This window comes from Protopterus annectens, chromosome 9.part0 (genome assembly GCF_019279795.1).
Source record: "Protopterus annectens isolate FY-2018-M chromosome 9.part0, PAN1.0, whole genome shotgun sequence".
Lineage (NCBI taxonomy): Eukaryota > Metazoa > Chordata > Ceratodontiformes > Protopteridae > Protopterus > Protopterus annectens.
In genome coordinates, this window is record NC_056743.1 from 871,443,543 (window position 1) to 871,468,053 (window position 24,511).

Below are 24,511 nucleotides of genomic sequence, written 5' to 3' on the forward strand. Positions count from 1 at the left end.
TGGAGTTTAACATAAATAATTTTGAAGAAACAACACATGAAAGGTGAGAAAATAGGAACTGTTCAAGTGGGTGCCATCTCTCAAAAAAGTAATGTATGTCTAGAAGTTACCATAATCTGAAGACACTTTCTGTATTACGTAAGAATAATGGGGATGTTTTACAGAGCAGTGGTGAATAAGTAGAACAATCTTTCCAGAGACAGGAGTGTCAAAATGGTAGCATAATTCTAGAATGCATGGAATATAAGGTGATTCATTTTAGGGGTGCAAAAATAAATAAACTCTGAGTTAAGTACAGCAGCACCCCATCAAAAAGGGAGGGAAATGGGTCAGCATGGTAGGCAAAGCAATCATTATCTGCCTTAAAAATCTATTTTCTTTCTAATCATCTTTCTGTAATACACCCACTGAAATCACTTTTCATTATATTATTTTGATAGAACACCTTCGTTATCTGATACTATGCTTTTCTATTCTGACCACCATAGCAACCACTTCTACTTCCACATTACAGTGGGACCTGTGCTCCCTGCACCACTTGCATGAGCCATTAACTGTAGCTGCACCTTGCACTGTAACATGTGAACACCCATTGTGTAACCTCTCTGTCCTGTCTATCCATAAGGTCAGGACAAGTTAATATAATTACACAACTGAAACATGCTAGAAATCCACTCTCAGACCTCCCTATCCTATCTATACATAAGAACGTCAGTCCAATTTAAAATTAAAGCCACAGGCTTTTAGCTTTAAACATGCTAAAACCCACTGTTAGGCCTCCCTATCCTAAGTATTCATAGGAAAGTCAGTGGTGGATGAAATAAGGTATCCACTTAAATAATAAAGAGTGCTTGAGATGAAACTGAAGCCAAACGAGCTATATCCAAATCATTTATTCAGATTCACACAAAGCAGCCAGTGTAAGTGTATCCACTTAATCCTTAAGCATTAATTGAACACAGGAGTCTGCGGTCGCACTTCCATAGTAATCACATACGTGTCACTGTAAACAGAAGCCTGCAGTCAGCATTCACCAGGGAACTACAAAAAGGAAAGTGCTGTCAGCTGTCCTTAATTAGATGACAGAAATTCTCAACCCCAACATTCTTGAAAATCCAAACCACTAGCATACCTTCATATCCCCAAATCACAGATTTACTTCACATGCGGGGCTCTTTGTATACCCCGCACTCTAACCAGGTGCTTCCAAGGAGTTGCATGGCTGTTGACAGATAAGCAGGATCTCACTTATCTCAAAGTGTAACTTCTGCAGTACACCCCAGAATCCATTATTCCCTTCCTCACCTTGCTATATCTGTGCATTTGATATAAATACTCAATATTGTGTTATCTACCCATATTATTCTGATTCTGTCTTCTTTTAAAGGAAATTAGATGTTTTCCGTGCTTCAGTATTGTGAGACTACAAGTTATGAGAACAAAATATGAAGGATATTTAAAAAAAAATGATTTATAAAATAAGTGGACTACACATCCCCAAGAATATAACAAAATTTTGAGTAAATAGTGGAGTAAAAATAAATAATTTGTATAATATGCACAGTTGCATTAGGTTGGATAAATGGTTTTATATGGATAGGTCTCTTCAGGACAGCACTGAATAGTCACTTGCTGTACATTAATATTTAAGTTTTGAAAATACAGTGCAATAAGTTGGTATATTTATCACCAAGCAAGCTCTATTATAAGGTCAAGGTAGTGTTCCAAAATTAGTGAGATACTGGAGAAACGAATGGCAAATTCACACAATTAGCAGGTAAATGCTACAACATCAATGTAATGTACCATGCCTTGTGCCAACAGCACTGACATGATTTATTGTGCTTGATAGTGGGAAATCAAGCCACCACATCTTGTCAGACACTATAAATACTGAAGGCATCAACAGGGAGCCACAATCGGCAAAATGCTCAGACTCATTGTAGCTGCAGTTCTCATCGCTGGTGGTGAGTATTTAAAACTAAACATGTCTCTGATTATAGCAAAATGTACCAAGAAATTTGAGAATTGATAAAAACTATATCTGAAAATGGAAAACTGAAAATTCTGAAAAAATAATTAAATCTAATATTCCTTTACTGGTCATTGATAAGTGTTACTTCATGCTGGCTAGTTAGTCCCATTTTGGATACTGCATACTGAATACTACAATCTGACACAAAATTCTCCATGTTCATTTTTCTGTGAATGAATTATTAATTTGAAAGATGTACAATAATTCACAATTAAGAAAGGGTACAGCAAAACATATAGAAAGAAATGGCAGGTAATGGGAATGTTCTACTATGCACGCGATCAATATTTGACTTTCAGGATCCATTAGGCTTATGCCAGGAATGTTTGAATTAAACTAATATGTGTATTTGGAGCGCAGAGGACTGCTTCATACAACATCAACCTTCCAGTTAAGAACATCATCAGTCTGCTTAATGTGAACATATTTCATTTTCACATGCAGACATTTTGTTCAGCATTTCCGCTACATATCTCACTGACACTCTTGAGTATTTAAATATTTCTAGCATGTTTCTGTTTTCTCTTTGTCCTTATTAGTGCGCATTAAAGTCACTCTGCTGGACTTCATACAGGTTGTGTTATAGATCCTTTAAAATGTTCTGTCACATTCTTCTGGACAACCTCTTTTTATTTCTTTTCTTCTAGAAGGTAAGCATCTAAGACCAGGTGCAACATCTTCGGTGAATTCTCATGAAAGTTTTATATAGTGTAAGAATAGTTCAGAAATGTAACCAGCTGATGTTCCACAAATAAAGTTGAATGACCTCATTCCAAATACACAATTTCCAATCCAGCTAGCTAGAATTCTTGTACTTACATTACGAGCAGAAAAGCTTTAGTTAAAATATGTCAAGTTGGTTTCTCTCTTCCTTTTTGCAAATAACTAGAGACATTCGGTTTATTCTGTTTGAATGTCTGATATTTTCCTTAGGTTTCAAAAAGGCCTGATAAGGCATTACTCATACAACAAACTTAAAGCTCGGTTATAAATAGAATAAACCATTGTTCACTAAACCATATGTGCAAATGTATACATCCTAATATATCTACATGCCTGTCTTTGACATCTGTGTATTGTACCCATTGTTAAGAAGAAACCTGCTGGCATTCAGATTATCAGAACTGCCCACTCAAAAATAACAAGGAAGACTCAACAGTTTGTTTATTTCACGTAAAAGCACATTGTTGCATTTTAATTCTGACAGATTATAGCACTCACAAATTTATTAACAATGAACTTTCTTATTTCTGTTTAGCATTCTCTTGTGGAGTGCCCACCTACCCACCTAATGCATCCAAAATAGTTGGGGGTGTCGAAGCAAGGCCAAATAGCTGGCCCTGGCAGGTAAGAAAACCAACAGTATTACAACGTGTAAGTTGGTAGTAGAGTTGCAAAATGGTTAGTGTACATGCCGGTGCAGGAAAGAAAGACTCAATACACACAGGGGAATCATGAATTTATGGGCACACATGCAAAGGTTTTCCAGTAGTAAAGCAGTGTACAAACAGACTAGCTTCTGTAAGAAGTTTAGGCTCGTGCATGCAGCATTTTGAAAGAAACCTTTACTTACATTTGTGAATCATGGCTGCTTCTTTTCTTATTTCTCACTTTGACTTGATATTTGTTTTTCGTTTACAGGTCTCCCTTCAGTACTACACAGGCAGCAGCTGGTTTCACACCTGTGGTGCAATACTTATCGATCGTTCCTGGGTGCTCACCGCTGCTCACTGCATCAGGTGAGTCTGCAAAAAACTGTCATGGTCACCTGTTGATCCTGGGAAATAGTCATAAAATGAATACATTTATCAACTAAAACAAATAGCAGTTTCATTTTATTTTTTGTTCTTGTATTGATCTATTTGTTTAAAGCAATGGATCGATGAAACAAACAAACAAAAAAGACTTGTTTCAGGTGAAAAAGTATTAGAAAGCTTAGAGGATTACTTGCTTTTTGGGATACCTGGCATGATAACACACAGACACACACACATAAACACACATATATGTACAAAAATAGGTACAGCAAAACATCAATCTAACAGGATTGAAACTCAAAATAATTTAAATCAATCATCTAATTAATCAATTAAACAATAAAACTTATTTGCAGGAGCTTACTCATAGGATATTAAGTTTGCGGGTTCATCAACAAATAATATGCACTTCTTTCATTATTGGACTTTCTCAAACTGGCCATGGGTGTCAATGTGTACATATGCATGCCTTCTGTGAAGACTGGGCTGTGGGCTGGCAACTCGACACCATAAAACCTCCACTGCCAATTGTTGTGTGGACTGATGATCCACTGTGGCAACCCCTAATGGGAAAAGCCGAAAGAGGAAGAAGAAGATAAAGTAAAGTGAGTGTATGTGTGTGTGTGTGTATTTTTTCAGATTCACAGTAGCTGTTACATCTATAGGAGACAACAGAATGGATGTTTAGATGTGTCCAAGCATGTTGCAAGTGTGGCCACAGTCCTTTTGTAGATGTAAAAGAGCCTGCTATATTTTATACACATACTCAGCTCATACATACATCTCAATTAATATATTATTTTGTGCAGTGCCAGGTATTTGGTGCTAACAGTGGTTGAATTATCACGTGATGTGGTTGCTTTCTTCTGCTGTCTAATGAATGAGTTGTATTTGGCTAATTGTCCCTGTCCCATATCATTGGCCTGACCTGCACTTAACTTATATCTAGTCTTCTTATTGTGCATTTGTCATATTCTATTGTTGCTTAAGAGAGTTATGGTGGGGGTAAGTACGTCTTCCATGAATCACTCTATGATACCTTCCTGTCGCCATGGAAACTTTTCATTTGCACTTGGTGAATTTTCCCTGTGAAAACTAGGCCAATTCCACACAAACTATAAATGTGATCACTGTTATTTTGTACTTTATGAGTCAAGTATACCAGTGGCACATTACACAAAGTTTGTTTCCAAAATATTTTATTTCTTAGCTGGGTATATAACCTTAGCCAAGAAAACAATTTCAGGTATGTCCTGGAACAGGAATGTGGCAACTCAACACAGATACAAAACACAAATATAAAAGTATACAAAAGGTTATACAAGCAGCACACTGTTGTAAATATAATTTCATATGCAGCTGCAAAGCACCTTGCACAAACAATCATGATTTATTATAGACTCTGCAGATTTATATATATCTAAAGCTTACTTAGCCTTAAGACGTCTACCAGATTTTAATGTGGTCTGCTTGCTATATTTAAATGCATTATTTCATTGCAAACTGAAACCATTAATTTGAGATTACCTTTTACTGAACAAAGTACAAAAATGCAACCAACTTTTTTTCTGGCAAACATTCACACATTCATTTGAAATTCACTTTACAGAAACTAATATAATAACGTAATACTGGCCATTTATTTAATACACAGCAGAATGCAATTATACATATATAGTACATCCCAAGTTTTAAACTCTGACGCTGTGTTTAAAATGGTTATGCTCATGCTTGGAAAACAGGATTGGTTGAATCACAGTACATCTAATTATCTTGTTAAAATTACCTTTAGATTGCAAAGTTCCACCCCCTCCCAAAAAAAAAAAATATGAAACGCAAATGGTTCACTTTTAAGAACTGTGCTAAGGGAAGCAGTATTATTCACTGAAAAAGTAGTTTTACACAAACTTTCTACTTCCATTAAAAAAAAAAAACAGGTGTGCCACATGGTGTTCAATTGTGATTTACTTATTTTCAAAATATACTCATTTTCATATGATTTGAAAACTGTTTTTGTCTGCCATACTGTAAAACATTTAACTCATAAGCTCTGGTTTCTTCTTTGTCCTCTCAGTTCTGGCCGATCCTATAGAGTTGGACTTGGAAAACACAGTCTGAGCTCGTCTGAAGCAAACTCAGCTTTTATTAGTGCCTCAAAAATCTTAGTCCATTCAAACTGGAACAATAACAGTGTTGCAAGTGGGTAAGTCAGGTTGTTGTACTGTCTACATGAATGTCTGTATGGCATTTATAAATGTATTAATTGATGTATTTATTGACATAACTTTACTGGCAAAATTTGAGTTGGCAATAACTTGTTTTTAACAGAGACCTAGGGAGAAAAGCTCCAAAATATTATACAAAAGGCAAATAGTAGAATGCAGCAAATATAAGCATTCAATATGCATTAACATATTTACAAGTACAATATAATACAACAGAGTTGTAAAGTTTTGTCATTTTTGCAGTTTTACACAATAAAATCTAATATGGAGTAAGCAAAGAAATAATATTGCCTAGTGAGAGAACTAAGGTTAATTAGTTTAAATTGGAAGATGTGAACAGAGAAAGTCAAAAATAAAGGTAAGATAAACAGGGAAAATACATGAACTCAGATAAAGAGAGACAGTGGGTAGTTGAGAAATTAATAAACTGACAGTGTCAGATATGAGAGAGAAGATTGGTTAATACAAAAAGGGGTATATATATATATATATATATATATATATATATATATATATATATATATATATATATATATACAAGAAGAGAAAAGCATGTCCCAGATGAGATGCTGACAGTGATATTGTAGTAGACTGAAAATATTTTAGTGTTTAACAATTTAGTAGGGGGGCGTCACTCAACTTGAGTGATATCATAGGCTACTATATCTATCACTCTATCACTGTACGTCAGTCAGGAAACGTTACTGCTCACTGTATATCTGCAGATGGTCAGGAAACATCACTGTTCACTGTATATCTGCAGATGGTCAGGAAACGTCACTGCTCACTGTATATCTGCAGATGGTCAGGAAACATCACTGCTCACTGTATATCTGCAGATGGTCAGGAAACGTCACTGCTTACTGTATATCTGCAGATGGTCAGGAAACGTCACTGCTTACTGTATATCTGCAGATGGTCAGGAAACATCACTGCTTACTGTATAACTGCAGATGGTCAGGAAACGTCACTGCTCACTGTATATCTGCAGATGGTCAGGAAACGTCACTGCTTACTGTATATCTGCAGATGGTCAGGAAATGTCACTGCTTACTATATATCTGCAGATGGTCAGGAAACGTCACTGCTTACTGTATATCTGCAGATGGTCAGGAAATGTCACTGCTCACTGTATATCTGCAGATGGTCAGGAAACGTCACTGCTCACTGTATATCTGCAGATGGTCAGGAAACGTCACTGTTCACTGTATATCTGCAGATGGTCACTGTATATCTGCAGATGGTCAGGAAATGTCACTGCATATCTGTAGATGGTCAGGAAACATCACTGCTCACTGTATATCTGCAGATGGTCACTGTATAGCTGCAGATGGTCAGGAAACATCACTGCTCACTGTATATCTGCAGATGGATGCATTACTTTTGCTTGTTTTAAGTTCTGCTTTCATGCTGCAAGATGCATTGGATACAGTTCTTATGTTTTTACCATTAATTATATGGATGCCAGTAATGAGAGTTCTTAAAAGTTTGTGCAGTGATGTAGAAATGACCCCCTCCTCTGCATATAATGATTTCTCAAATAACTGTTTAAAACAGTTTTACTTTAGCAATGGATGTTACAACACTTTACTGACCTTAACAAGACACACACAAAGGATTGTAGGTAGTCACCTCTTTAACTTTATAGGGAGGATATAGTCTCCTGTATGTTATACAGACTTAAAAAATCCTTTCTGGAAAGATACCAGTTCAGAATAGGGGAACAAATTCAAGACCTTTAACAGCTGTTGCAGAAAAAAATGGATTTGTAGAAATTAAGAGGTACTAAAGTGCAGGAGGTAATAAACTTCATCATAAGGTAGGAAAAAGTAGCTCTGAGATGTGGTTAACTGTATTATATGGTAAAGCTGTCTTTTAATCAGCCAATGTCTGCTTCTAAACACAGCCAATGTGAAGTATGGGGTCCAGCCTCCCCAACTCCCAGTGCTGTTGCCTTAATGCAAAAGCAGAGGGGCAGTGGTATAGGGTGGCCATGGTGGTGCAGCAGTTAGCGTTGTCGCCTCACAGCAAGAGGTTCTCTGGTTCGATCTTCAGCTGGGGTGCCTTCTGTGCAGAGTCTGCATGTCCTCCCTGTGGTCATGTGGGTTTCCTCTTGGTGCTCCAGTTTCCTCCCACATCCCAAAGACATGCTGCAGGTGGATTGGGCACTCTAAATTGGCCCTAGGCGTGATTGTTTGCATGTGTGTGCCTTCTGTGGAAGGTTGGGCGCCGGGCTGCCAACTCAACACCGCAAAAAAATGCACTGCCAATCATGAGCGGACAGGTGATCTGCTGTGGTGACCCCTAACCGGGAAAAGCCAAAAGAAGAAGAGGGCCAGTGGTATAGAATGTTCTCAGGATTCTCTTCAGTTTCACATCTGAAACTATGGTTTGTGGGACTTCAAACCATGCCAACTCCAATCTATGACTGCTTTCTGTAAGGATACGTTAGCAAAATCTATGAATGGATATGAAGAGATTGCTAGGGATTATAAAAATAAAAAGGGGGGATAAAGTAATCCATAACAGAGTGTTAATCACTGCGGAGATACCACTGCTCATGGCATGTTCTCTCTAATTTAGCCAAATGATGTACTTGTGTAAGCGCTAGATGAGACACCTATAACCCATACCCTGGCACAACTTCACGTGGTTTTATAGTAGGTATATTTGTAATACATGTATAACCATATTTTAACTTAATTTTACTACCTTTTTAAATAGCTTATTTTACAAACAGTATTCCACAGCTGTTAAGAATTGTTTTTTTTTTTTAAATAATAGTTTTGGTCTTGACTACCTACTGAATATCAGTACTTGTTTGCTTCCACTATGGTCACTCAATCCCCGATCCTTTCTGATGTAAGCACTTCATATTAGCCACAAGGTCCCCATTTTGGAAGGAGGACCCATATTTAAGCAGACTGGGTAGGTGATGACCTCAGTGCTCCTGGCCATCATCTTACAATTTAAATTTGTGTCCTTGTGCTGAATTTTTCTTTTCCTTTTTATGCAGACATTGCCAACATGGCCCAGTGCAAAATTTAGGTGAACTCTTCCACAGCTCCATGGATTCTCTAGCAGGGGCTATGCTCCTGGTTCTTCCTGCACACCACCAGGTCTCATGCATGTGATGAACTTCAGTTGTAACCTCTGACCCTGGGATGAATAAGCTCACTTTGACTTCAGGCCATCTTGTTAAGCACCATGGCTGGCTATGTAACCCCAGGTCACCGGTGCTGCATTCAGAGCACTCTCTCTCTACCATTGAGCCATGTTTTGCTAAGGATTTCATGTTGAAACAGTGAACATGGAGAACAAGTAGTCACCCCACACAAATGAGTCATTCCAAGGGGATCCAATTCCTCTCTGCCTGGGAAGCCATGGTTGAGAAATCTCACTGCTTTGCCAGAGACAGTTTGCACCTGGCACCCCTAGGCTTTTGGCTGCCCATAGTGCCTTTTTTAGGCAAGGTCTCAAAAACAACATTACCAGTGTGAAATTAACCAATCAGAACAAAATTAAGGTCATTCTGCTCACTTCTAGGAGCTTAAACCAAAAACTGCACTCCCTGGAAGCACTTCCATCACTAGAAGATGCAGATGTTTGTGCAGTCACAGAACCCTTGTTTAAGGCCTCCAAGTACCCCAGCCCTGCAAGGCTACAATGCCGTCTACACCTTTAGACCACAAAAGGAACATGCGAAAACCAAAGGAGGTGGTGTTTCAATCTATGTTAGAGATAAATTCACCTCACATCTACTTAGACTGGACAACTCCATGGTGTTACTCCAGGTCCAGGTTGGAGTGGGTAAGACCCCCATTCAAGTACTAGCCAGTGATAAATCCTCTCCATGGATCAAAACACCCACAAAGTCTACTTATCCAAACTGAAGACAATTCATATTTTACCGAACACACTGGTTATGGGGGATTTCAATTATCCCACCATCAACTGGGAAACCTACTCTAGCCCAAACTCACTTGCACTAAAGTTCCTTGACTTTGTGAATTCAAATGCCCTGAAGCAAATTGTCCATATCCCGAAAAGAGGAACAAACATTCTAGATCTGGTTCTCACCAACATGTCAAATAGGTGCACTGCTTGAACTGTTGGACCTAAAACTGACCACAAATCAGTTACTTTCGAACTGACACTAACACCAGAACTCACAAAGGGTGAAATCAGACTAAAAAACTTCACCAAGGCACGCTATATATTCCTAGGTGAAGGTATAAATGCATTCCAAGCCCCACACCAAGCTAAAAGTGGTAACTACACTGAGGATTACACTAAAGCCTTGTACAATCACTTGCATAAGTGTATAAACTCGGCTGTATCAGACAGAATCAAGTCCAGAGCCCCAAGTAAAACCAAGCTGCCATGGTGGACTTCCAGCATCAACAAACTCTGCGATAAATGCAAAAGGTTGCTGTCTAAGAAACCAAAGACAAGGACCCAACAATGGTAAAGCACCCAACTCAGCCTTAACAGGCAAATAAGACAACTTGTCAAATCGTCCAAGACCTCCTTTGAGAGAAACTGAGCAAGTACTACCAAAGATAACCATAAGGCCTTTTACAGCTATGTACATAACCTAAAGGGTAGGACCCAAGCATGTGCAGAAGTGGTGACCAATGGTATTATACACACTGACCCCACAGAGATAGCGACCTGATAGCAAATAGGTTTGATGAAAATTCCACTCCCTTATCCCCTCCTAACATACAACAAACCCTCCCCAACCCCCACCCCACCTTACATATTTGAAGAGCAGGTCCTTATAGACCTGTCCAAGACAAAGAACATGGCCTCTATGGGACCAGATGACATCCCAGGCTATCTTCTAAACAGGCTAAAACAGGAACTAGCATCATCAGTAAGTACCCTTTTCAATCATAGCCTAACCACAGAGTTTGTTCCTGGAGAATGGAGAATAGCTATAGTTATTCCCCTCCACAAAGGTGGCCTAGCAACAGACCTGGGGAATTACAGACCAATAAGCCTGACCAGCCTCATCTATCAGGCTATGGAATGTATCATTATGGACCTCATAAATAAAGACATATGTGACCGTCAAACCCTGGACCCTACCCAATTCGGCTTTCTAAATGGCAGATACTGCTTGTTAAATCTGGTGGATTTGTTTGAAAGTGTGGCCAAGGCCATTGATGAGGGAAAATCTGTGCACACAGCATACCTTGACTTGGCAAAGGTTTTCGATACCATCCCACATTCAGGCATTACCGATAAACTTAGAAAACTGAATGTAAACCCCTTCATTGTAAGATGGGTTGTCAACTGGCTCACAAACCAGATAGACACTAGAAAAGTGGGTGACTACACATAAACCAGCAAACCTGTTACCAGCGGGGTGCCACAGGGGTAAGTGCTGGGCCCCTTACTGTGTGGTATATACTTCTCAGAAGTCAAAATTAAAGGGTTGTGGCTGACCAAGTTTGCAGATGACTGCAAACCAGGTGCAATCATTGAATCCCCAAATGATGCCAGTATACTCCAGGATGGTCTCACACAGACCAACAACTGCTGTATTAGTCATGGTCTCAAACTGAATGCAAAGAAATGCATCATCATTCCCTTCAGCACAAACAGTGTCCCTTCACACCATCACATCAATAACAATACCCAAAGTACCCATGAAATGGTAGGGGACCTGGGATCACAGGTTGATTACAACCTTAACTTCGACCACCACGTGTCTACCTTTGTAAAGAAAGCTTTCCATGTAGCTCACTTGATTAGTAAAGGCATCACCTTAGCTCACTTGATTAGTAAAGGCATCACCTTGAGAGCAAAAGAAGTTATAGTCCCCCTATACTCGGCACTTATCTGGCACATAATTGAGTATAATGCCCCATTCAGTATGTACCATACTAAGCATCTACAGCAATTAGAGAGACCTCAGAGGTTTCTAACAAAGAAGATCAAGGGCCTCCAACATGTGCCTTACATGGTCCAATTAAAATCAGTGTCACTATACTCTGTATCATACAGACTTCTTAGGGGAGACTTATGCCTGGCCTATAGAGAAACCCAGACCCAAACCTATTGAACGTACTGCATATCCATAAATCAAATGGATCTAGGGCTACCGTTCGAGGGACTTAAGTATGGCCTGCAACTTAAATAGGACATGCTGGAGGGACAGATTTATCTCCCAGCAACTGCCACATCTTTGGAACAGGCTACCAATTCATGTAAAACAGAGCACCTCTATGACACTGTTCAACAGGAATCTGGATGAGTGGATGGGGCACTGTAAATTCTTACCATGGATAGAGCCCACAACCATGGATAGCACCCACAACCCTCCTGGACATGGGCTGTCATCACTAAATGCAATCTTGGGTATTGACTAGTACCTATGTGGTATTACATTGGATTGAAACTGCTAGGCTTAAAATGACCTCCGGGTCGATAACCTAGTAATCTTCTATGATCTTATGTTTAGCATTAGTTTTTGGACATGCTCTAATCTGTATACCTCCAGCTGGTGACTGAACATATAAATAAGAGGAAGGCTGTGCTGTTGCCTGCCTTGTTTGCTCTGTGGAGAGTGTAACATTGATGATGAAGCCAGCCATGATGTGGGTAAATGCAGAGGAGAGCAGTTAAGTCAGACATGCTAATACATACATACAACATATATGTTCCACTTCCGGATATCTATATACAAGGCTAACTGTAAGCACAAGTCATATGGATCTGCTTGTTGGTAGCCATTGCTAACAAATCCAATCATGTGATATAATCAGTCCAGTTGAATGACAGGAAAAAGCACTGTGCAGTAAAATAATAACACTAAACTGGAAATGGATGAGAGGGTGATGGATAGTGAAGTCTTCTCTGTGTTTCAGAAACAGGGCTAACCTTCACAGAAGCTGAAAGAAATTAAATGTTGCCTTGTCTCCTGTGTGCAGTCTTATCAACATTATTAACTTCCTTAAATCACTAGTATAAAAAGTTATTTGATTCAGAAAATAAAATGTGGCTGTCTAGAAATATTGACTTTGTGGGGTGTATCAGTAAATATTTTCCATCTGGTAACTGTTTAGTTAAGGCCCCATCATATCAGCCATCAGTGATCAGGATGTAGTGAAATTAGGTGTGGTGGGGAAGGGCTAGGAGGAATAATGTGAACATAATACTCAGACTAGGATATGAGAACATTTAAAAACTTTCTGCCATTTTGTTTCAGGTATGACATTGCCTTAATCAAGCTTTCACAGGCTGTGACACTGAACGACAAAATCCAGACCATCTGTCTCCCAGCATCAGGTGCTATTTTGGCAAATGGCTATGGCTGCTATGCTACAGGCTGGGGAAGACTTTCAAGTAAGTGCATGAAGGACTTGCCAAAAAAATGCAATACAATCTGCTTTAGGCAGTTTGATATCACTATGTTTACTGATGTCTGTGTTCCATGGCGTTAGTTACTTGGGTATGACTTAGGGAGAACTCAAAAGGTGGTATCCTATTAGGTGTGCAGTCCTTTTTAAAAGGTGATAATTTTTAACTGTACCAGTAGGTTGCCCATGTTGTCTTTAGCAACCCAGACTTTTGGTGAAATAATGATTAAAAATATTTAAAAGTGTCAAAAATAATATACAACAACGGGGAAGAAACTGATCAAACAACAATGAAAAATGTGAGGACTGGTGTAATGGACTCCATTTAATAAACCTTTTACTGTGTTAGAAACATTCACATTTATGAGAATCTTAGTTCTTTCATATACACACACACACACACACAAACACACACACACACACACACACACACACACACACACACACACACACACACACACACACACACACACACACAGATATAGATAGATAGATAGATAGATAGATAGATAGATAGATAGATAGATAGATAGATAGCAAAGGCTGTTTGGTTGCCTCGACAGCTGGACAGAGCTATAGTCATAGTGCAATTTGCCCAAACTTTGTTGACTACAGATTAAGCTGTATTAAAGAGGAGGTATCCCCCCTACATGGGTGGGGCAAAGCCCAGCACAGGAAAAATATTGTCAACAAAGTTCCATTTAATCAGCTGGCATCGGCCAAACAATATTTGCTTATGTAGTTTACAATTAAATAAGTCAGTCACATTCAAAGTGTGTGTTTGTGTTCATATACATATTTTTCTGTGTTGATATAGCCATTGTCTTATTGTTTAGCGATATTTTCAAGGTCCATGATTTACTGGAAAACTGGATCCCATTTTCAAATGTCACAATTTTTCAAAATATTTTTTTGTTAGCTTTGTTTTCTATTTTGGCAATCTATATCACATCTTCCAAAACATATTTCTAGGATGATATTCCAGTTTGGGGTGTGTCGAGGGGAAAAAAAGAAAAAAAAAACTCAAAATAAAATCATCACAATAAAGGGCTCATCCTTATGGTTTCAAAATTACATAGAGCAGGTTCTTATTATTAAGTTATGTTTGCATCACATTTGCATTTGTCATAAAGAGTAAGAAAGTTACAACAGCAAATGAAAGGTCAAATATATGAAGTATTTCACCTAAGACATGATAATAAATTGTGCTTATTGTTTGTCTTTTTCCTTTTAACCCATCACAGCTGGCGGTTCTTCTCCTGACAGACTTCAGCAGGTCCGTTTACTCATTGTGGATTATGCAAACTGTTCACGATCAGACTGGTGGGGCAGCACCGTAAAAAGCACCATGGTCTGCGCTGGTGGGGATGGAGTTTATTCAACATGCAATGTTAGTGCAGTTTCAATTTTTTTTATTTGCATATATATATAATTGCCTTCAAAAGTCTAATATGTAAAAGGGAATGTTACAAGTGGGGAGGCATGCATTCAATAAAAGCTAATAAGCATGTGCAACACATTTCTGGATGATATGACCACCATAACTCTCAACCTCTTAGAGCAAAAAATCTGGACAAAGTCATAAATAAGGGGGGGGGGTCAAAGGCCCCACAGTAGGATAATTTTTAAATATTGCTCTTATAAAGTTAGAAAGTTGATAGAATAACAACTTTTCCATTAGCATGAATTGTCTGAAGGGTATGAAATCTCAAACTCAATTGCCTGTCGTCATTTTCTGATCTCCATCCTCAGTGATTTCCTAATAATTTAACAGAAAACCAAAACATTATTAGGAACACACCAAAATTATGAGGCAAAAGTCTGGACCTTTGAGGGGTATGATGATCACTCTCAGTGTTACTATAACTCTCAGAAGGGGTTACAAAATGCATGGATTTGCTGTGGTATAAATTGGATTATTCTTGGGATAATGTACAAAATTGTCAATGTGATAATTCCAGGCAATAATAATTTGAGTTAATGTGGAAGGGTCTTTGCGGTGGATGAACAGATGTCCATCTCTCTAGAGCTTAGTACTGTGTAACCTTTTAACAGGAGAGCATGAGTGAGTATTAAATTCTAGACAACAGCAGGATTAAAGCAATTCAGATTAAGTAGCCTTAGAAGTGGAGTAAAGGGATGGAGGTGGGGGTATTATTCCTACTGCATACTTAATCATTCTGGCTGGGTACAACAATAAAAGCAGTGGCTGTACAAGATTTGGACAATAATGTGGGGGACAGGTTTTGGGAGATACAATAATATACTAAAGAATGGAGATTCTGACTGATCCAGAATTGGGACAGCAGACCACATAATGTATGGGTTCTGACCAGGAGGATACATAGCTAGAGGAAACAGCAAAACAGGTAAGTTTTAAGCTTAAAGGGAAGCACATACATAGCACATGTTGGTAACACCATAGACTAAAAGACATGAAAGCAGGCCTTTATTATAAATGTTGTATGTGGATCATCTGAGGGCTGTGGCAGATAGTATAAGAAGGTACCACGAAGCATCAGTCATTGATACCCCAGAGGGCTGCACAGCAGATATTATGAAACCTGGGTATTGCAGATTAGTGACACTAGTGTGTTAGCACTTGATAACTCCAAGAAGAACAACAGTGAGCATTTAACTTTAGCAGGTATGTGAAAAGAAGCAGTACGTACCAGACCAGGCTACTCACTACTGGGCAAATGTCCATTTCTAATGAGTACCTGCGGAAAAAGACTCACTTTCAATATGCACATTTAACACAGTGCATTGCTGGGCAATAAAACATTTTTCATGAAGAAAATATTCTTTTAAACACAGAGCAATGTACAGGCAGTTAAGAATTCTACATGCAAGGAAGAAGGAGAAAATAACAGAAGTGCATTGCACAGTGTAATATAAATAATGGCAGAAAGCGTCTTATGCTGTTTGAGTACAAGGTCCGCAGTACATTTCTAATCTGATTACTATACGACCAATAACTTTAGTAATATGGTTGGTGTTTCTGAATATGCCAGTCACTTTTTGACCTTTAAATATAAATATAAATTATAAATTCAAACTACAGAAGAGAAAAAAGAAACAAAATTTAAAGAAAAACACAGATTGAGAGCATAAAGAGTAGAATTGGTCAGACTAGTACGGATGCAGACCATGCTAAGGTTCTACAAAGGTGGAATACATACATGCAGAAATGGACTAAAAGGAAACAGTGAGAACACGGACAGAGGCAATTAAGAGCATAGCAGGTATGATGAAATAGTGTGACATTAGGTAAAAGATATGTATATGCAACAGTAATAGTGGGAAATAAATTGGGAAACAGGATGTGGGGAGCTTAACTAGCTGTAAAGGATAATGGTGGGAGGGACAGGTGAGATACAGTGAGAAGAGAATGGTGGCTTACAGGTACTGCAGGTTCAAGACCGGTATGTTAAGGTGTATATGTCCTTCTTCTTGATGCCTGACCTTTTACAATAGCTGGAGGTAATATGTCCAATCTTAGCAGATGAGTTCCATAACATACCTTCCTGCGAGGTGTGCTGGTGTGGGAACAGCCATACCTTAATGCTAGGATACCAGACCTAGAGACTGAGTATGACACAAACATTAGGACGACTCACACATGAATATAATGTGATCACTTGCCCAAAAAAACCTCATTCGTACTGCCTCTCCATTAAGGAAGAAAAGATAAGGGGAGACACAGTCAAACAGCCAGGAAGGCAAAAAGTACAAAAATTCATAACAGTGGTCCACACAGCACCCTGTTATATATAGAAACTGATGAAAGGCAAGAAACAACATTATCTGATGGATGGTTACTGACAGTGAGGGAGGCAAAACTAAAACAGTGAAGCTGGAATAATGGTCCATGCAATGCCCTCTCATACGCAGAAACACAAGATGTTTTATTAATTTAACTTAGTGAAGACATATGCATATACCAGGAAGTCTGAATGTACTCCTCAAAGCTTTGTTTAAAATAGTAGTTCATGTTGGCCACTGAAAATTTAATGGATATTTTAAACTCCCTAAAGGATAAAACAAGCATAATATAGTATTTTGTTATACCTAATAATTAAAGGAAGATATTTTTCATTTATGGTTTAGAAAATCCAGAGAAATCATGACTTATGCCGTAAGATATCTTCTGTCTAGAACTGACACAGTGACATGATGTGTCTAGGAGTTCTTTCTTTCTCAGACTTGTAAAACATTAATATGGAAACGTATTACATTTCTAAGCAAAAGCTATTTATTATTAAGTCCCAACACAATGATCCTTTAATACAGCTGTTTTAATTAGTATATAAGCTAACTTAGGATCTCTGACTGCACTGGCTTCTATCTAATATCCTATGTGTAATTTGTTTGTCATTTTAACTATTGCAGTAATGTTGAGTGGCAATAACTGATAGCAAATATTTTCATTGCAGGGTGACTCTGGTGGACCCCTGAACTGCAAAAACTCCAGTGGCAGGTGGGAAGTTCATGGTATTGTCAGCTTTGGTTCCTCTCTAGGCTGCAACTATCCAAAGAAACCATCCGTCTTCACAAGGGTCTCTGCATACAACAGCTGGATTAGCCAGGTAAGGGGATGATAATTGCCTCATTTTTAAGTTTTTTGTATGCAGATTTCTGGAATGTTCTATGGACTGAATTATCATCCTTTTTATGTCCCCTCTTTGTCACAGATCTTTTCCAAGTCTACAGTACCCTCTAAGCCCATGTTCTATATGTCACAGTTCTTTTTACCCCTTTCTTGTTTACTAACACAGATATTCCTGCTGTCAGTAAATAACACCAAGGCAAACACCACATATAAAACCGTTAATCACATGGATCAATATTTTGCAGCTTGTCCCGCTATCTTTTTAATTGCTATTAGCTCAAACCTTTGGCAGTGTGCCATGTAACAGTGTATTACTAAAAGCACGCAGTCTGGCATATGCATACAGTGTTGTTGTGGTGCTTCATCATCCTCAGCATTGTTTTAAGGGAGAGTAAAAGTACTAAGCTGTTTGTTGAACTCTCCTTCATGGTATTTAATTTGGAGAACCTGCTTATCATTCCTGCTGTAGAATACATGTATTTGAGCATATCATGTGCTGCATGAATTACTGCTGCACCAGAAAACAAGTCTTTACATTTCTAGGTCATACACTATAGACTCTGCAGGATACAGCTAGAAACAAGCATCTACAGCTCTGAGCATCTGTTTTTAGAACACATCAGGAATAACCGCATGTAAAGGGTACATTTTTTCCTGGTACCACGTCTTAAATTATAGTATAAATGTAACTGAGTAATCACAATGTTCATAGTTATTTGTATAGCTGTAAGCTTATCTCCTACAAAACGTTCAGTTTGTTTATTTACTAGTTTGTTTATTGAAGGGATGTCTTTTTATTGTATATTGAATATTCTATACTGCTTATTTCCCTTTCTTGACATTTTATGTAGTTAGACCCATCTGGACGTAAGCATCCATAGGTTTAAGATATATTTTCTATTGGAATTACTGCAAGAGAATAACTGGAGGGTATATGTACATAACACATGCACAATGTCATACAGAGCTCATATCTTTTCCATATAATTAAGACAAAACCTTAATGTTATGTAGAGTACAAATAAATAAAGGTGTAAGAAGACTGAGATGTGCTTTGTTGCAGTTTCCCAATGTAATTCTAAAATCCATTTTTCAAATATAGTGTTGTGGCAATACTCTCCTATGGCACCTACTTTCCAGCTGGCAGAGACTGTGGCCATCTTGGTTAGCAGAATGCCAAGGACCCTGCCCTTCACCTAGCATATTTAGTTGTGTTGTTAGTGGCATCTTGTTTAGCAGAATGCCAAGGACCCTGCCCTTCACCTAGCATATTTAATTGTGTTGTCAGTGGCCATCTTGGTTAGCAGCATGCCAAGGACCCTGCCCTTCACCTAGCATATTTAATTGTGTTGTCTGTGGCCATCTTGGTTAGCAGCATGCCAAGGACCCTGCCCTTCACCTAGCATATTTAATTGTGTTGTCAGTGGCCATCTTGGTTAGCAGCATGCCAAGGACCCTGCCCTTCACCTAGCATATTTAATTTTGTTGTCAGTGGCATCTTGGTTAGCAGCATGCCAAGGACCCTGCCCTTCACCTAGCATATTTAATTGTGTTGTCAAAGTCATAATATAAACACCTTAAGGTGAATATAGAAAAATGTCTTGAGAGTATGATATTCAAATGAAATTGCCTATTCATTCTTGAAATGGTTTATATGGCTGACAGCATTAGATATATTCGAAAAATTATTTGAACTACATAGAATCAGTCAGTGACAAAAAATATAAACTGACAGGAATTTGCTGTCATAGGATGTATCATCTCTTACAGTGTGTCCCCTTCATAAATCGCCACTTGCGCGTGTTATTCTTAAGTGATAGAGAATGTTAATCTTTTTATAGCATAAGATAACTGCATTTGATCTTTGGTGACTGGATAAGACTTGCTAACTGAAATCCTTCTGCTCAACAGTTACTCAGTTGTACTGACTGAATGACTTGCTTGAAGCTGTGATGTGTAAGAAAATCAATAAGAATTAAACTCATCTTTACAAAATGTACCATGCGTTCAGCTCATAAAATGCCATCTACACTTCACTGCTTACATTCCTCAGTTTTCCGGTTATTATACACAACGAACAACGGAGAATGTTGCATTTATTCAGACAAAATGATGCTTTGTGAAAAACAATGATTTTTTTTATACAAACTACTGAATTTCTAACACTTCTAAAATTTATTTCCACAGATTATGGCAAGCAACTGAAAGGAATGTAGTCTGAAAAGAATCTTCATCAATACTGCCATCTTTTTGAAAATTAAATATTTAGTGCTGTGCTGTATGTATTCAGTGGAAACTGAGCAGTTATATGTTATAATAAAGTGAATTAAAAACAAACCATGAAATTAGTGTTGCAATGCTTATTTCTTATGTATAAATATTGAATTGCAGTGCAAATTAAAATTCATTCTTCTTTCTAGTAAATTCTCAAAGCTAAGACTTGCTTAACTGTTACATTTCTGCACTGGATCACATGCTTCGGTCAGTGAAGGAATATATTAGGCAGATTATGAGAGTTGTACAAAATTGCCATATTTTATGTCTGAGTAGTGCAGGTGACAGACTGAAAGGTAACTTTTTCAGTATTTAGTGAAATCTGTACCAGTGCTAAGCTTAACATTAGTTCCAACAGCAAAAGGTATTACCTGTGTTTTGTCGGATGATTTGTGTTAGTAAGGTGATTAACAGCAATGTTGTTTGTTTGTTTGCTAACTGGATACAGAATACACTAATCTAAAGGATTGTTTTCAACCACAACCAAAAAATGGGAAGGAGAAAATAAATCTGTACACTGACAGATCTTGAACAATGTGTGCTGTCATATAACAGAACATATATTCAGTAAAGTTTAGAAATTATTAACAGAAATATAAGTAATAGAAATACTAAACTACTTCAATATTAGAATCAACAGCATGTTATACAGGTGATGGGGTAGAGGGGAAGTGAGAAAAACTGCTGAGTGAAGAAGTTAACATTAGAGAGAAGGATTAGGAAAGAGAAGTGGATAGGCGTAGAAGGCAAGCTTAAACAAAAGACATAAAGCTAACACAAGAGATATTTGTTTAAAATCATTAGCCAAACTCAGCATTGGCAGCTGTACACCTTGTGTTCACATATTGACATTTCCTGTATGATAAGAATGAGTTTTGTACTGAAATCACAGAGCTCAGACATATTTTGAAGATCAAGAGGCATACTGTCCAAGCCCAGGATCTTATGATAGCTAGAACAGTGTCTTCATGTCTCAACCTAGTGATGGGCGACTGTAAGCCAGTTACCTTACCACTAATGCAATATGGTACCCTGGAACTGAGCAAAGTAGCTAGCATAAGACATTACCCCAAAGTCAGGAGGTAAACTAACCATATCAACTCAAACCTAATTTTTTAACCATTTTTTTCTAGCAAGGCGCACACAGAGGTGCACTATAAACCTACATATCTCATTCTGAAGGACTTAACGTCCATAAAAGTAATGTTACAAAAAAAGGAGGTATGGATAAGTTGAAGACTTTATTCAGTCTGAAACTTAAACATTTCTTTCCCAGTTCCCTCCCTTGCTGCCAGGGTGACAGTCACGACATACCTTGCACTGACAGTGCTGTACCTTCAGTGACAGTCACGACATACCTCGCACTGACAATGCTGTACGTTCAGTGACAGTTACGACATACCTCACACTAACAATGCTGTACCTTCAGTGACAGTCACGACATACCTCACACTGACAGTGCTGTACCTTCAGTGATAGTCACGACATACCTCACACTGACAGTACTGTACCTTCAGTGACAGTCATGACATACCTCGCACTGACAATGCTGTACCTTCAGTGACAGTCACGACATACCTCGCACTGATGGTACTGTACCTTCTGTGACAGTCATGACATACCTCGCACTGACAGTGCTGTACCTTCAGTGACAGTCACGATATACTTCTCACTGACAGTGTTGTACCTTCGGTGACGGTCATGATATACCTTGCACTGACAGTGCTGTACGTTCAGTGGCAGTCACGACATACCTTGCACTGACAGTGCTGCACCTTCATGTTACCATGGAGGTTCTGAATGTGACAACTGAATCTAAGGGAGAAGTTGCATGGAAACCCCAGGGTCCGAAATGCTTGCTCTCTTTCTAGCCTGGTACTGCTGGTGGCACAACTATCGAGGTCCATAAGCATTCTGCAAAGCCTACAATGTGTGCCAAATGGTATCTTCTTGATTTTAGCAATAAGAATAAAATGTCATTTTACTGCAGTCCCACCTGGAAGGCTACAGAAGTTATCATGCTGGATTTATTAATGATGATGTAAGACTGTTAAGAAAAACGAAATGTAACAGTGATTCAAGTAGTAGGACTTTGGGAACCTCCATTTACAGGCCCGGAATTTGTGGTTCAGCAGGTAGCTGGTAAACCATTCACATGGCTTATTTGCAATTTCTGTGCAGGCAAGATCTTACAGTAGAAAAGATTGACTGACCAAGTCAAAAACCTTGGTGAAATAATTTTTAATACTTCATTTATATAACTGTCTAACAAGAACCTGGCATCATCTGTTACTTTCTGAAAAAAAAATCAGAATTTTAAACTATTTGCAATACAACAAAAGCTAGAAGAAGAAATCTAAGCATGCTACTAGATCTGCAAAAGTATTATCAAAATGTAAGCCAGTACCATGACTACACAACCCCTGGTGCAAGGTGTGTAACATTGATACTCTGTCTTGTTACACCATACAAAATGTTAGCTGCATGTCCAAGAAATTTAAATCATTTTCCTGTTTGCTCTGCAATTAAATGATGCAGATGTAAGAATGGCAAGTTTAAGACAAACTCAGTACAGTTCATTAACTGAAACATCAACACTGTGAAAATACAATGACAGTAATAAAACAATATAAGACAACATGGCACAATGATGTAGCAAAATGGATAGAATATGGGTAAACCAGGTGCAAATACATATTTTAACTACTCCTGTGTAATTACTGACTTGTTACTTAATATTATAGACTAAGTGATGGATTAATGTTACAGAACAAAAGCGTTAAGAGAACAGTGGCTATGTGCATAAGCTATACAGTACAAATACATTAGCTTCACCAGACTGCAGAAAAGTTAATCTGGTACCAGTTACGAGACACTAAATTAGTAGGCCACTAAAGTATAAGTAGCTATTAATAGGTGTAATGGTTTAAGAAAATAATAAAAACAGCAGCTATCATTTTGCAGTAAATAAAATATCAAATTACCTGTAAAAATATAAACGTATAGACATGAGTTCCTCTCCTGATGTGCACACAGTAAAGTTTTCATTTCTTCAGGGGTTTCCACAGGACTTCTACAATATGTTTTTAATTTCACTGTTTATCCTCACCATAGCCACATTTTATAGTGGTACAGTGCTATACCAGTGTGCATTGCTGGTTCACGGTATGGTATAATACATTTTGTAGCAGCACAATGCTGCACCAGTCTGCATTGCTGGTTCACAGATGGTATGTCCTCACCATAGCCACATTTTATAGTGGCACAGTGCTGTACAAGTCTGGGCAGCCACGGTGGTGCAGTGGTTAGCATTGTCACCTCACAGCAAGAGGCTCTCCGGTTCGATTCTCAGCTGGGGTGCCTCCTGTGTGGAGTCTGCATGTCCTCCCTGTAGTCACGTGGGTTTCCTCCAGGTGCTCCGGTTTCCTCCCACATCCCAAAGACATGCTGTAGGTGGATTGGACACTCCAAATTGGCCCTAGGTTTGAGTGTGTGTGTGTGTGTGTGTGTGTGTGTGTGTGTGTGTGTGTGTGTGTGTGTGTGTGTGTGTGTATGTGTGTACCTTCAGTGGAAGGTTGGGCGCCGGGCTGGCAACTCGACACTGTAAAACTCCACTGCCAATCATGAGTAGGCAGGTGATCCGCTGTGGCAACCCCTAACCGGGAAAAGCCAGAAGAAGAAGACAGTGCTGTACCAGTCTGCATTGCTGGTTCATGGTATGGTACTAGTACATTTTATAGAGGTACAGTGCTGTACCAGTCTGCATTGCTGGTTCATGGTATAGTACTAGTACATTTTATAGTGGTACAGTGCTGTATCAGTCTGCATTGCTGGTTCATGGTATGGTACTAGTACATTTTAGAGTGGCACAGTGCTGTACCAGTCTGCATTGCTGGTTCATGGTATGGTACTAGTACATTTTATAGTGGCACAGTGCTGTACCAGTCTGCATTGCTGGTTCATGGTATGGTATGTCCTCACCATAGCCACATTTTATAGTGGCACAGTGGTGTACCAGTCTGCATTGCTGGTTCACAGATGGTATGTCCTCACTGTAGCCACATTTTATAGTGGTACAGTGCTTTACTAGTCTGCATTTCTGGTTCACAGTATGGCATTAGTACTACATTTTATAGAGGTACAGTGCTGTACCAGTCTGCATTGCTGGTTCATGGTATGGTTCTAGTACATTTTATAGTGGCACAGTGCTGCACCAGTCTGCATTGCTGGTTCATGGT

The 24,511-nt window shown here is 38.6% G+C and overlaps 1 protein-coding gene across 1 annotated transcript in view; it reads left to right on the forward strand.

Moving 5' to 3' along the window:
* Nucleotides 1-20,330, forward strand: part of LOC122810915 (chymotrypsin-like elastase family member 2A) — an 87,427-nt gene extending 67,097 nt beyond the window's left edge. The window contains exons 2-8 of the mRNA XM_044082457.1: nt 3,294-3,382; nt 3,677-3,774; nt 5,867-5,995; nt 13,237-13,373; nt 14,632-14,777; nt 17,824-17,976; nt 20,187-20,330. Coding sequence (XP_043938392.1) covers nt 3,294-3,382; nt 3,677-3,774; nt 5,867-5,995; nt 13,237-13,373; nt 14,632-14,777; nt 17,824-17,976; nt 20,187-20,204 — 770 coding nt within the window. The 3' untranslated portion in view covers nt 20,205-20,330. The remainder of the gene's footprint in view (nt 1-3,293; nt 3,383-3,676; nt 3,775-5,866; nt 5,996-13,236; nt 13,374-14,631; nt 14,778-17,823; nt 17,977-20,186) is intronic.
* The last annotated feature ends 4,181 nt before the right edge of the window (nt 20,331-24,511 follow it).